The 15,193-nt window shown below is 37.1% G+C and overlaps 1 protein-coding gene across 4 annotated transcripts in view; it reads right to left on the reverse strand.

Moving 5' to 3' along the window:
* Nucleotides 1-205: 205 nt before the first annotated feature.
* Nucleotides 206-15,193, reverse strand: part of LOC117402992 (mediator of RNA polymerase II transcription subunit 23-like) — a 32,580-nt gene continuing 17,592 nt past the window's right edge. For all 4 annotated transcript variants that reach the window (XM_034004781.3, XM_034004782.3, XM_059024058.1 and 1 more), the window contains 14 exons: nt 13,724-13,898; nt 11,652-11,815; nt 11,287-11,411; nt 10,449-10,654; nt 9,070-9,250; nt 7,744-7,914; nt 6,292-6,508; nt 5,782-6,018; nt 5,156-5,321; nt 4,566-4,638; nt 3,444-3,658; nt 2,168-2,288; nt 1,346-1,477; nt 206-982 (listed from right to left, as the gene is read on the reverse strand). In XM_034004781.3, coding sequence (XP_033860672.2) covers nt 812-982; nt 1,346-1,477; nt 2,168-2,288; nt 3,444-3,658; nt 4,566-4,638; nt 5,156-5,321; nt 5,782-6,018; nt 6,292-6,508; nt 7,744-7,914; nt 9,070-9,250; nt 10,449-10,654; nt 11,287-11,411; nt 11,652-11,815; nt 13,724-13,898 — 2,354 coding nt within the window. In that variant the 3' untranslated portion in view covers nt 206-811. The remainder of the gene's footprint in view (nt 983-1,345; nt 1,478-2,167; nt 2,289-3,443; nt 3,659-4,565; nt 4,639-5,155; nt 5,322-5,781; nt 6,019-6,291; nt 6,509-7,743; nt 7,915-9,069; nt 9,251-10,448; nt 10,655-11,286; nt 11,412-11,651; nt 11,816-13,723; nt 13,899-15,193) is intronic.

The raw sequence follows: 15,193 nt of genomic DNA on the forward strand, positions 1-15,193 counted from the left end.
GGAAAATTTTTCACTTGTTCCAAAGAAAATAATAATAAAAAAAACTTCTGCATTCTTGTATATATAAAGTTGTTTGTGCTCTACAGTCATGAATCCCATTACAATTGCTCTAATAGAAGGGCAAGCGCATATTGTTAAAGATGTTTATATAGAGTATCTGGGAGTTTAGTTTAAACAGTTTTCTAATTACCCAGACAAAAACAAGTTTTTGGAAAAAAGCTTTTTATGATACACAGAATCAGCTGTGATACATTACTGTCAAAATTACTGGAAAATATTTGTTTCAAGGCACACGCTATCCTACTGTTACAAGAAAATGAAACCTCTTTAAAAAATTACACAAGTTTGAATAACCAAAAGACACCATATCCTTTTAGTCTCAGCATAGTTATCACACTTCCCCCCCCAGAAAAAGCACTATTATACCACCATTCTTATTACGAATTTCAGAGAAGCAATCATCTTGAATTTTTAAAACACTACCTTTCGGATTTAAGACTAAAAGCTAGAGATTTCTAACACATATGCAAATATATACATACATACATACAATTGCATTTGATACAAACAGATCCTTGTCTAATCAACCTTTAGACCAGATTGACAAGCAAGATGCTTTTTATGTCTATCAGTACAGTCAGTAGCTGTTGATATCTGAAGTACAAATGATGTCCTTTCTTGGGTACATTGCATTGTTCATTGCACTCCTATTTATGTACAGTTAAAAAAAAAGCGAATGGCAAGTTCATTATACTGCTGTGTTTTTCAGGCTACTGTCTTTCCTCTGTATCTCATTGTATGTTTCAGATTACTACTGTGATGCTGTCAGGGGCACATTAACAGTCCCTGGATGGGGTTGGGGTGCTGGGGATGCAACACTAGCTGGCTGAGAGGCAGCAGCTGGCTCCATTTTGCTGATGTGGGTTATAAACCGCAGGCGAAGCTTCACTGCTGGTCTCAGGTTGCAAATAATTTTTTCCACCTGGTTAAAAGTAAAAGAAAAAAAAATCCCATGTATTTTTTTTTTTTAATCATACAGAATAAAAAGCAAGCTACAATGTGATTTTGTTTTGTTGTGTCCCCCCCCCCCCCCCCCGGTCACATTAGTTTGAAAATTAAGATTAAAAACAGGATGACTCGGAATCAATCCAATGAATGTGTTCACGTACTTTCTTTGAAAATCAAGCTCGCTACCTCACACATTGCTAATGTATAAAGAATGAGTATAAAGTCAATTCCAGGTTAAATCTCTCAAGAGCACAGAGTTTGACAGCCTGTTACTTGCCGGCAGATAAATAATAGATGTCAAAGATCATAAAGTATGCCTAACATCATATCAACTTACTTGTTCTTTGATGCCGTCTCCTGTAAACATGTACTTCACATGATAAAGAAAATCACAGATGGGGTCCATGTAATTCAAGTGTTTGTTGTAGTGGTCAACATTTTGGAGCATCTCATAAAAAGCCACCCCTATCTGCAAGAAATAAAAATACATTTAAAACTACTTGATTGCTAGACATATAAACAAGCTATTTTGGAGTCATATTTTAGTTAGAGGTCAGATATGAAAAATGTTTGTATCTGACATTAATGTCATGACTCACTGTTTGGCATGTTAAGCGGAAATACAATTATAAAAACACAATGGCATTTTTAATTTGTAACTTTGAGCTGGAACAATCTGCAGACAGCTCAGGAGATAAATTCACTAGGATTAGTACTCAATATTTAGCAATCTAAAATAACCTCTTTAGCCGTCAGAATTATTGTACAAGCATCTGAAATATCAAAAGGCAAATTTAAAAAAATGTACCAACTGACAACAATTCTTCACAAAACATTATTGTTTTTTCCTTTCTATCATGTAATTAATAATTAATAGTCGGTTTTCCTATTCCTTACTCTAAATATTGACTACAATAAAAGAACCACGCTCAAAAGCAAGGAATTAGGTATTTGTCTTTGTGCCGGTATATGAAATTCAAATATTATGTAAGGAAGCAATTTAAAAGAGTAGTAAGAACTCTTACTAAATTTGAACATGTTGTGATGAAAGCTTGGGGAACAATATGTGGAAGCATTTATAAAATATAATCATTGAATGAAAATATCAGTAAAATCTGGAAGCCAGTTTAATATATAAAATGCAACGACTGGACTTTACCTCTAGCATACATCTTATCCTCTCCTGCTGAAACCTCTGTAGAAATGGTCCCACAAGGTGGTACACATACAGCAGCTGGAACTCTGTCTTCACAATTGGTTTTAGCACCTCCGACAAAAACCTGTTACAAGTCAAACGATACATATTTACTTCACTGTGAACGATTACCTCTGGGTCTGGGTAAAATTGTGCTAAATGAACCAGCTATAACCAACTGTTAGGGGGCTATGTAGACATGCACTGCACTTTAACCGCAGTACCACAACTCCTTTAATAAGTTGCATTAGGCCTCTTGACTATATTTTCTCTTGCATAATTCCACAAGAAATACCTTGTAATACTTTTACTTCACCTAAAACTAGCAGCAAAACATTTAAAATGCAATGTTGTATGTAGAGAAAATATACTGTGAGCACAGGTAACACTGTATTATTATTATTTCTTTCTTAGCAGACACCCTTACCCAGGGCGACTTACAATTGTTACAAGATATCACATTATACATTATTTCACATTATACAGATATCACATTATTTTTACATACAATTACCCATTTATACAGTTGGGTTTTTACTGGAGCAATCTAGGTAAAGTACCTTGCTCAAGGGTACAACAGCAGTGTCCTCCACTGGGGATTGAACCCACAACCCTCCGGTCAAGAGTCCAGAGCCCTAACCACTACTCCACACTGCTGCCCCAAGTAAACTGTAAACTGTAAACTGAACAAGCAAAACAATAAGGATATGAAAGTTTTTTAATCTATCTGACAATTTTTTAACTAAACAGACTGCACCGAGAACATTTTTATATCTAGTTCTCCAGATTAACCATAATTCATTATGTTTATGGAAAGGCTGTCACATGAACTGGGCAAGATTCCATGCTGCTGTTATATGTCAGTAAGAAATTCCTGTTAGAATACCAGCCCCCACTCAGCAAGAAGCTTTAACTTTGGCAATGTTTTATTTTACTTTTAAATCAATCACAATTTCATAAAACCCATTATTAATTCTTTAGTGTTTCCATATAGCTGACATTTGTATGAAGATTTATTTACCATCTCAAAACTCCAAAAGGAATTGCATCACTTTTCCCACTGCATGTTCCTGGCTCTCTAGATTTATTTTCATTTATTGGCTAGCATTGCATTAGGAAGCATATGTCCAACAACAACCAAAATCAAACATACCAATTGTATTGCATTATACACATAATTAAAGCAAATAATTAAACTAAAAAGGGACAGCACATTTACAAACACATCAAATCAACCTACTTTGGAATGAGAGAGAGCTGTCCTATGCTTGAATGATGCCACACTGCATGAGCCAAAGCTAGGACATAGCTACAGTACATCTCAGAGTATGACTGGTGACAGGCTGTGAAATCAAACAGCTGGAATAGGTACCCGACCCACTGAGTTTCTGATGTCAGAGTAGGGCTGTTGACGACATTCAAAACGCAATCGTGGAGAACAATCCAGTAAGGCTCCTAAAAACAAATACACAAATAAATAAATAAAAATCAGCTTCTAATAAAATAAATGTACTAGAACAGGCATACTCAATTATTTTAGTGAAGGTCCAAAATTCTTGGTTACAGCAAGGTCAAGGTCCGGTGTACATTTTCACTCCTATCCACATACCGACAAACAAATCTAGCTTTTACACATGTTGGTTTAAAGGAGTTTTTGGGGGATTTTTTACTAGCCTGCCTTCTTTACTGACTTGTTACTGCCAGGGTTATATCCCTTCCATAACCACAGAATTGTATAACTACTGTATTCTTATGTGTCTGTGTTTGCAGAGCCAAACATTGTGTTTCACCACTGCAAAAACAAAGCAAATTGTAGCAAACAAAACTGAAGCACAAGAAGAAAAAACCTGAACTGAAAAAAAATCACTGTGCTTACTCTTTCAAGTGAATTAAAAATAAAAACACCTTACAAATAATAAACAATCGTCTTTGTGATTTTCGGAACTCGTACCATAAGGTATGAAAATTGTATCTTAATACAAAAGAAAAATACTAGTGTTTTATTAGGATATGTTGACGCTTATAAAACAGGCCACAGAAGCCAACGCACTGCGTTTCATTTCAGTTGAGCTGTTAATACTGTTGACTACATTTTATTTCTTTCACAGCTCGCACTATCTGCGACTTACAATCACAGCGACACCTACTGTACCCCCGCGCACCACACTCTCATAAGAACTGGGTTGTCTCAAATTCACAGCATTTCCAATGTGAATGCAAGTAAAAACATAGATACACAACAAATACACAATTATTGCCATTACATGAATGCCAATTCAAGGTAAAAAGTAATGCATAAAAAACACCCTTCCCCATTTAATTGAATAATCCACAAAGTATATGGTAACAGTAAATGTCTTACAGGTAAGGCAGTGATTACAAGTCCAATTGCATTCATCCATGCAGTAATATTCTCCCTGGGTACCAAAGGTTGGCTGTTTGAAAAATAAAAAATAAAGTTGTAGCTAACTGCTTTTTCTTTTTGAGCTATGAATAAGAAGTCAAAAGAAAACATAAGCATAGTCACAATCCACTGCAATTGTAGTCTTCAACTAATAGTGATGCTTCCAACCTTTTAAACTGTTATAAATGTTTGTTTCTACACATTTTATAGTTAACTAACTAACATCAAATTGCTTGTGGCCTTTTATGCTGGACAGTTGTTTATTTGATACAACACACTGTTTAGCCCTTTTGCACAATCAGATTTGCTTACTTTATCCCACTAATAGTTCCCAATGAAGTGGAAAAGCTCTGTAGAAATATGCTAGTGATCAGTGCTGGTAAAGCAAGATTACAGCATGTACACAAATTGTCTATCCCATGCATAACACCATTTTTCTACTTTAGTTCTTTATAGTTTCCAATAAAGTGGCCTCCCATTTTACAGTATGTACACAATTAATTTACAGTAGGTGAGGCAGTGATCTCTATAATTCAAAATAAACATACCTCTTTAGCACAACATTGAGAAGTGCATTTCCAACATCTTTCCCTGGCACAGCCAAAGCCATGAGCTCCACACAGGTCACATGGAGAGCATGTGCTGCAGGGTTAGGAAACTCATTGAACCTCCAGTCGCAGTTAGGGAAAGGGCCGGGTGATTTTCCAGCCATTGGTAATATACACATTAAAGAAATTATACATACTTTAGAAACCAGTACCAATAAACAAAGTTGTTGCAATGCAACGTCTTATTTAAAAAAGAAAATTAAAGTAATTTTTTGCCATTTCCTGCAATTAAGCCTAAGTAAGTGAAATACTGGCAATTAATTATTTAAAAAAATTCAGCCTTTTAATAGTTCTTTCAAAGACTGACATCCAGTGCAAGGTTGAATTAAGAAGTAAATCTGAAACAAGAAAATTATTGAAAAGTTAATTTTCAATTGTGCGTGTTTGGGACAAAATATTTAAAACTATTTATCTGTATAGAGTGGAGATTAAAAATAAATAAATACAAATACACCTATTATGAAATCATATCTGATGGCTCAGGCTTTTATACATTTGTTCTACCACGTTTATTATAATCAAGCCTTTCAGCAGTTAAGTATCAATTTTTCATAATGAAAGGATATTATCTACTAATCGGCCAATGAGCTTGCAGTAGTAGGTGTCATCGGGAATCCACGGGTTGTCCTCTCGTGCATTCATTGCACATTTTAGGTACGTCTCACTGAGGCACCAGCCTTGTGTACGGTTTTCCTTCAGTGAGCTGATGATGGCATGGACAAGCTTGCGTTTTAAGTTGGTTCGATCACGAAGATGTTTCTCGTAGTAGTGAAGAGTGTTGTAGAGATATGTCACGGGACGGTCTGGGAGAAAACACACATTTGTTATTTTGCACCAACGTCACACTGAATTTAAAATACTTCATTAATCCAACCAATCAGATGCCATGACCTAGACCAGAAACAATCAACATTGTATGTGCATATAAATAAAGACATTAGGTGGCACTTCTACTGACATACTGTGTGTTTTATAAAATGAGTCATAGTGAATTGATGCAGTGGATTTTCACTGCTCTGAAAACAATGATGTGATTTTGGTAACATGTGCTTGAGATTGGAGTAATCAGAACACACCATGAAATTTGTACAAGCCTCCCAAATGATCCAAGAGTGTCTCCAAAGACTTGGACACTGGAAGGAGCTCCAGGAACCGGTGGATGACGATGTCGAACACAGGCAGGAAGCGAAGACAGACGTTTCCAAAGTAGATGGGGAGGTGGTGGGGCTGGATCTGCACAGGTGGGCTCACCTGTTCTGCTAGGCCTTCGAAATACAGTTTCTCAGGGTACTTCTGTAGAGTGAAAAATGATAAACAATTTCACATTATATACATTAGATCCAGTGCATTCACTGCACATTTTAGACCCGTCAGTTTACTTTGTATAGTGTAAGACTCAATCTTTTGAAAGGGAGGAGACAACATCTTCTCATAAGAACGCCTGTACAATCTCAGTGTTAAAAATGGTTTCAAGTATAGACAAATAACTTAATTTTGTCAGTCGCAAGTGCAATAAAAACAAGGTACATCAGAAAGGCTAAAAAATACAAACACCATAAATACCTCTTAAAAGATTACTGGGAATGAAAACAGGTGGTCACAGTTTTTTGTTGTCTGTTAGGTATATAAATTTAGTAAGATTCCCTGAAGTACCCATGAGTGGAGTAATAATATCAGACTTTGTTGTATATTATTCTTAGTATTGAGGTAGACATTTTAGAAAACTGTTACGGCAAATAAAACAAATGACGATACATCAAGATCACTGGTATTAGTATGCAATTGCACTCAGCCACAGCTTCTCACATCATGATACAAGCTGAGAATATGAACGGAGGTCAGTTTCTGAGCTTTAAGTCACAGTCAATACTAAATGTATATACAAAATGTAGCTAGTAAAAAGACATAGAAAACAATTGGCTTATCTAAGCTTTGTAGGTTTAAAAGTATTGTAATCTCAGTATTGTATTGCATTATTAAACATAGCTTGTAACTGACTGCAGCAGTATGGTACATTCTTCATCACATGCCTTGATGTAGAAAATTAGCCCACTAAAACAGTGCTAAGGAATTTTTAACCCTCCAATGCACAAGGTGTCAGTTATTTCGCTTTAAAAACCCATTCCAAATGCAGATTAAATACAATTTTATGTCAATGTGGACATTAACAAAAAGGCATTTGTGAATGCATGCAGGGCTATTGACCCTGTATGCTCAACTGAAAGTTAAATTTGTTCATTCCATTAAAATACACCACTTTTGAAACAAGCATCTTCAGGCTTAATTCTTGAAAACTGAACAAATACCAAAATCACAAAAGATCAAACCTATTAAAACACCACTGCAAATTAACAGTGTTCTTTGAACATTTGCCCTGCAATTTCCCCCCCTCTACACCCTACCAAAGAAATTACAATTATCTAAAATGCACACATTGTTTTTTTAATGCTGAAAGGACTTCCACATTCACTGCAGGGTTTATTTTTGCAGTTTTTAATCTGCTAAGAGCGAACTATTTGACACCCTACCTTGTGATAGTTCATGTGTTTAGTATGCCAGTCATTCTGCATCCAGTGTTCTGGGAAGTTTTCCTTCACAAAGTCGCTCACACGGTTCCTGAAGTCATTGGGCTTCAGTAACAGCAGCTGGATGATGAAGTAGCAGACCTGGGCTTCATTCCCTTCATGGCTTCTCATTGCCTAAATGGGGCAGATCAGTTAAAAGGAAAATAAAACAGCTACAACTGGATCATTTCAGGTCACTGTCTTAAAAACGTCTTAACACATAATAATAATAATAATAATAATAATAATAATAATAATAATAAAGGAATTTAAGTTAAGATCCTTGCTCATTAGATGTATATTTAAAACATAAATTATATATTAAGAAAAATACTGTACATGCTAAACTGGAATAAAATAGACATTTAAATTAATAGCCTGTGAACAGGCTGGCTTGTGGTGACGTCATACCAGAAAGAGACAGGCAACAATACTGCGGATGGAAGCGCTGGTGTACGGATTTATTGAAAACGAGCACGAGTAGCAATTGTTTTATTCTTACTTTTTATAGCTCTCTCTCTTACGTTCCTCCTCTGAACAACCAACCCTGGCGAGCAAAAGCTGGTTATTGTATTGTGGTCGAGGGATTAACTGGCCATCAATTACCTAGTTTATCCCTTGACCACATTCTGCACTGGTTTTCGCATCTGCGTGGCTGACAGCCAATTTGTCATTAGCTGCCGGCCACACATTCTCACGAGATGTAGTCTGGCAGAGATGAGAAGCAAACATAGTCTCTGCCAAACTACATTAAATTATAACAATAAAACAGTACATTTAAATAAAAATACTACAACACAATACAAAATAAACAAAACATGCACAGGGGCGGGGTGTAACCCACCACACAGCCCTATTCAATCAAATAAGTTTTTTTTTTTTATAGTTATGGATGAAAGACCATTACTACTATACATCTAGAGTCTGGGATGGACTGAATTTGCTTGGTTCTTTGTGAGCATCTCCCAAATATCAATGAGCTCATCTTATGTACTGAATTTTACAAGCTTCTGTTTGTGCTGCAAATAAACCAGTGCACATTTGGAGCTTATTTATTTTTTGTAAAACAGAGTAGGCAGGGAATCTGGTCCAGTCTAATTAAATTACCAAACCAAAAAAGATTATGCCTTTTATTGTGTGTGTTTGACACTATGGGATGGAAATCAGGAGCATGTATAAAAAAAAACATGCGTCTAGTTTGAAAAATAAACATGTGTTGTACATGCCAAGGGGAAAATGCCCATACATGTTTTAAAAACATATTCTAATGGTTAACATCTGTTAGCTTACCAAACACAAAATCAGTCTGTCTAATGTGACGATATTGTATTTCCAGACCATGTCATTGAGTATCTCAATGCATTTATTCAGTTGCTGGCCCCCAGCTGAAGTGGAGAACTCGTACACAAGGAAGTCAGCGAATGTCCGGACATGAGCCACCAAAGCCCGAGCCCCAATCCTCTTCAGCACTCTAAAAACAGAACCCTGTCATAGTTATACATCACATAGCACGGAAAGTTAAAGAAACACGAGTGCTCCACACAGTTGAGTTTCACAAATGTTATGTCAGATAAAATAATACAAAAAAAAAGTTATAAAACTTTGTACTTGTTTTTAAACAGACCAAACAAACTTAAATCACTAAAAAGCATTTTCTGTTGGGCCACTGCAAACACCGTATTTTTTGGCCTGGTTGGCCATTACAAGAAAAGTACAAGAAAAGTAGCATGTAACAGTCGCTTCTTGGCACAGCCTGTCACTGTATTAGAATGCCCTGAGCTCAATCGGATGTGGATCACTCTTATTTAAAAATAAACAAAAAATCAGCTGGGCTTAGCCAGCGACATATTACATTGAAGGCTGCATATTGTACATTGTTTAGGCGAGCGTGACCTCCTAATTCAGCATATGTACCAGGTTAACAATGCAATATTAAAATTTAACAACTGAAACCCAAGAGCCGAAAACTAATATATAATAGTGAGCTCTACAGTGTACATCTGCATAACTCAAAAGTAGACACCCTAGCGTATAGTCTGTTACAGTTGGAGGCGTTTTATCGGGATGCCTCAGGTGAAGGAAATATCCAAAATAAGCGGCTGAGCTAATTGAGACTAGGCAGTTGAGATGACTGTAGTAACACTTTTTTGTTTCTTAATGAAAAAGAATGAAATCACATCACATTATGATTAAATCTTAAATACATAATTTAAAATGCGAGTCAATGTTTTTTTGTTTTTTTTAATTCCTAAACAGAATTAAAATCGCTGTTTTTTATTTCTACATGAAATTAAAAAAATAATGAAATCCCATCTTATCACAAGGCGAGGCACTTGCGATGTTGACAGACCAGCTTTCTTTTCAACAGCAGCCTGAGAAACCACAGAAGACTCCTTCAAGAGTTCAACATGGTTTACTCAATTTACGCAAGTCACAGTGTAACCATGTACTCACTTGCACTGCGTTACACGACCTGTCTTGCTCTGAAAAGCGATCTCCGTTCATCATTTGAAAATACTGCATCCCAATTAAACTAAGCGACGTCCCAATTAAGCAACATAAATAGCATTGTGAAGAACCGTCTCCCAGAGTTGCATCCCATTTAAGCAGAAATCCAGATTATCAGTATCCCGATTAGGCGGCGTCGACTGCATTAGGTACAAACGTACCTGTAACCGGTCTGGTTAATGTGATCCGTCTCAAGCAGCATCTTCCAGAGCAGGCAGAGGAAGAGGGGAGGGGAGCCTTGCATGGAGAAATGGGTGATGATGTCATTCTCAATGGTCATAGATTTCCACTTCCTGTATTCCTCTTCCACATTCTTCTTCAGGTTAAAGCGGCTTTCCTGAGGGACGTTGTTCTGTTTGAAGAAAGCCTGGTAGACAAAATTTGAAAGTAATGATCAGCAGAGTGTTCATGGAGTATTGTAGTTATTCCACGAATGGAGATGACTGGTTTAAACCTTTTGTGAACAACTATGGAGAACCAAACAGAAAATGTATTTAGACAACATATTTCCAAGGCAAAAGCTATAAATAATACATTATAAAGAATTGAAATTAACATCCTGACAACATTTTACACTTAATACTTCAAAGCTCTTTTCAAAATGGCCACTCTAGTGCACTGACAGTGTAAGGATTATTGCCCACATTGTCAAACAGGTAACAAAGCAATAACGGTTCATGATGTGGTACGGAACAGAAAACCCCAGCACTGCAGGAACAGTGATTTAGAGGACAAATCTCAAACCCCAGTGCACTAGAACAGCCATTTTGAAAAGAGCTTTGAAACAGACATTAAAGTTATACGTGTAAAAAGTTGTCAGAATGTTAACAATGAAAAGAGAAATTACAGGTACATTATTTAAACAGTTGTAGCAGCACGTGGGGACGTATAATGCTACATTTTGTGGAACCCCTTACTCTTTAAGATAAAGGTATTCTAACATAGGTGCTCTGAAAAAACTCCAAATGATTGACACCCCTACTGAGCTATGATCGATACCTGCAGTGGAGCTGGGAAGCAGCTGAGAGTGTGGGAAGCCCAGTTGTGGGGAGTAAAGGTCATGATAGTCTGCAATATATCCTTACACCAAGTGCCTTGTATGGAATCAGAGCCTGTAAAAAAATCTGGGGAAAAAAAAAGTGAAATGTCAATAATATTGTAAAAAATATGTAAAAAAACAAAGTTCAGAAAAAATGGCACATACATTGCTGTTAAAGGTACATATATAACACCTGTAATCATCCAATATAATGGCTTTTTAAACAATAAATTAAAAGTCAAAACAATTATAATTTCAGTTAAGGAAATTTTTTTGTGTTTTTTTTTCAGTAGTATTTTAAGTCTAGTGTGCGTAAAATAATTACCTGTTACATGTGTTGCTCTAGCCAGTGTGAGAATCAGAGCTCGGTTGAGTTCCTCAGACTCTGCTGAAAGCACAGTTTTAGGGTCACTGAGGAAACGTGTGAACTGTGGCTGGACCTCTGAGTTTCCAAGGGCAGTGATCAACCTCAGAGCTGTGCTCTCCACACTGAAAATACCAAGTAAATGAAAAAAAGTATAGCAATGTGCACGCTTCTTTGTAAATTCTGCCAACTCATCTGGCCTACCTCATAGAAATGTGATTAAAAAGAAATACCCTTTGGCAAGCAGTTACCACGACATACCAGAGGCCAGAACTCATCCCAAAGTAGGTTAGCATGATCCAGACTCTGCAGATACCATTTCTGCAAATAAATGCCCTTACCATATTTTCCACAAAATACATTTAAAAGGCACTCAGAGATGCCTCCATTATATAAAGTATCTGTTGCCTGGGATAATAAACAAATACATTTTGCAGTCACTTAGAACTTATAGTATTCTACATAATTTGGAATTCCTATCCGGGTCTCACAGGTTGTCTCCAGTGTCAGCCTACTTATTAAGCTACATTTTAGGATCAATATTCAGAGATCAGAAAGTACCTTTGAACCATCAATACGACCCGTATATTATAACATTTCCTAAGGTAGCTTCAGGAAATGTTATAATATACCCCTAGCACTGGTTGTGCTGGGATAACTGCACAGCCAGGAGCAAAGCATGAAGCCGCAGTCCGAGAATAACACCCCTGGAGTGTCTTATTGCATTTTTAAAATGGGTTACAATTTTTTAGAAACCAAGATATACACATATTTAATTTAAAATTAAATATTTATTTTTCCTATATTACTACCCTGCAATAAATGAAATAAATAAATTAAAGAAATTATTTTGAGCAATTGAACTGTGCCACGGAATGTGCAGTCCACTAAATTAAATTGCTGGTTGCACAATTTTACAGATTGTTCAGTAGGTGGCACAGTTTGCCGAGCAGTGCATCTTGTTTGAGGCTCTTCTTTTTTTTTTTTTTTTGTCAATGCTCCAGGATTTCCTGTTTTCATTAGACGCAACCCAATAGCTTCTTAATCTGGCCTCATTTCTGTGTCCAGTAATAGACATTATTTCCCTAGCGTCCAGACCAGTGGCAGATAGCATTTGAACTGCAGTGCAGCATGCAGAATGATTTGTGTACCAGCGAGTTAGAATGGCCTCTTTACTAAGTTGGGCGATCAACTTAGAAAGGTAATTCATACCCATAGGCTCTGTTGTGTACCACATATACTGGGTGTCAAGATATTCCTGTGGAAGCAGCCTGGGTTGTAGATAAAAAGCAGGAGCGTTTTGGGGTAGCTTTGACAGTATTATTTTAAAGGTTGACACCAGGCACATGGGGTTTCCTGGTAAAACATACATGAAACCTCTGTGCTGCTCTTTGTTTATCTCTGTGTGGCTTTGTTGTATACTAAAGCCACGCATTCTAGCCTGTTTTCATCTAGCTTTACTATAAATGAGGAGGGTTTGAGTTCTTGCAATCCTTCTCTACCACGCCTGTCCATGTTTAGCTGGATGTCCAGCCACACTTTTACAGACAAAATCAGGTGCTGTGAGGGGACAGACCAAAGGCGATGACCTCAAGGTTTTTTTTTGTTTGCGATATAGGAGGGTGATGTTACAATTTGCCTTTTTGATGCCACCTGAATGTTTTCAGGGTAGAAAGAAACACACTGTTTGCTTGTTTGAAATTGGCACATGTAATGATGTTCAGGAAGCGTCCCACAGCGGGAGAATTTTAAAAAATGGTTCAAGCCAGCTTGCAAGCCTATGTAGCTACTGATCGAGTATTGTTCATCTGCTGTGGTTCTCACTTCGGCAAAGAAATGCCAGTTACATTTTTCTAATTCAAAAATTCTAAATGGTTGGCACAATGATGTCTGTTGGTAATGAGGCTTAGTTGCTGGGACTTGGTTTCTACCCATTGGTAATAATGTAATGGCTTTGAACACTCAGTAGCCAGTCAAGATGCATACATTTCTGAACCCATTTTATAACACATTGTAATCTATAGTTAACTGACCAAAGATGCAGCTGGTTTTGGTTTGTCTGTGGAACAGCAGCAAGAGAGTGAAGATGGCTGAGGAGCTGGACCCTGTAGTGGGGCTGGATGTGGTGCATGCGATAACTGAACATCTCAAGCAGTGTGTGCAGTATGCCCCAGGCATGGGACTTGAACACATTGGGAAGAAGCTGGCCTGCAAGAATTAGAAAGATGAGTCATTAGTAAACTTTTTCTTCTTCTTTAGGTACACCTACAATTTATAATTTATGTTATTTCAATTTGAATAAAATACATAACAACCTGTAAAAGATCAAAGCTCTCTCCTTGTGTATGTATGTATAACCCAAACCAACTTACTCATACCAATTTTAATGTACTAGGTTTAAAATTGAATTACTACTACTGTCATTTGCAGGTGAAATGTTACACGTTACCTCGACGGACATTACAGCGCAGACCATTACAGCGCTACGACATAACCGTGACAAACATTGCAGCGCCGACCATTACAGCGACTGTGCATAACAGCGCTACAACATCACCGCGCCGAACTACAATTCAATTCCCAGAAGACTCTGTGAAGTTCACAAAAACGTTACTTACCAGGAACTCCCCCCACCCCCCTCAGTACGCAGGCTTTAATATGACCTAGCAGTGTCAAGTATTGCACAATTGCAAAGCAGTTGCATACCAGGTTTGAGAAGATCTCTTGCAGATCGAAACGTTGATCTTGGGTATAATAAAAAATAGAAACACTTTGGAGCATAATATATAAGTGTGCGGGTACTATGTTTGTTTAACTTTAAAATCTTACTGCCCTGCACCTTGAAAGACTTTGGATGTGCGTATGTTTTCAAGTACAAGGTTGTCCTGGAAGAAAACTTGCGTCCTTCTGCTCTGACAATGTTCCCAAACTCTCAGGATTGTTTTTTCCAGCAGGACAATGCTCCATGCCACACAGCCAGGTCAATCAAGGTGTGGATGGAGGACTACCAGATCAAGACCCTGTCATGGCCAGCCCAATCTCCAGACCTGAACCCCATTGAAAACCTCTGGAATGTGATCAAGAGGAAGATGGATGGTCACAAGCCATCAAACAAAGCCGAGCTGCTTGAATTTTTGCGCCAGGAGTGGCATAAAGTCACCCAACATCAATGTGAAAGACTGGTGGAGAGCATGCCAAGACGCATGAAAGCTGTGCTTGAAAATCAGGGTTATTCCACCAAATATTGATTTCTGAACTCTTCCTAAGTTAAAACATTAGTATTGTGTTGTTTAAAAAAGAATATGAACTTATTTTCTTTGCATTATTCGAGGTCTGACAACACTGCATCTTTTTTGTTATTTTGACCAGTTGTCATTTTCTGCAAATAAATGCTCTAGATGACAATATTTTTATTTGGAATTTGGGAGAAATGTTGTCAGTAGTTTATAGAATAAAACAAAAATGTTCATTTTACCCAAACACATACCTATAAATAGTAAAAC

This window comes from Acipenser ruthenus, chromosome 5, assembly GCF_902713425.1.
Source record: "Acipenser ruthenus chromosome 5, fAciRut3.2 maternal haplotype, whole genome shotgun sequence".
NCBI classification, from domain to species: domain Eukaryota; kingdom Metazoa; phylum Chordata; class Actinopteri; order Acipenseriformes; family Acipenseridae; genus Acipenser; species Acipenser ruthenus.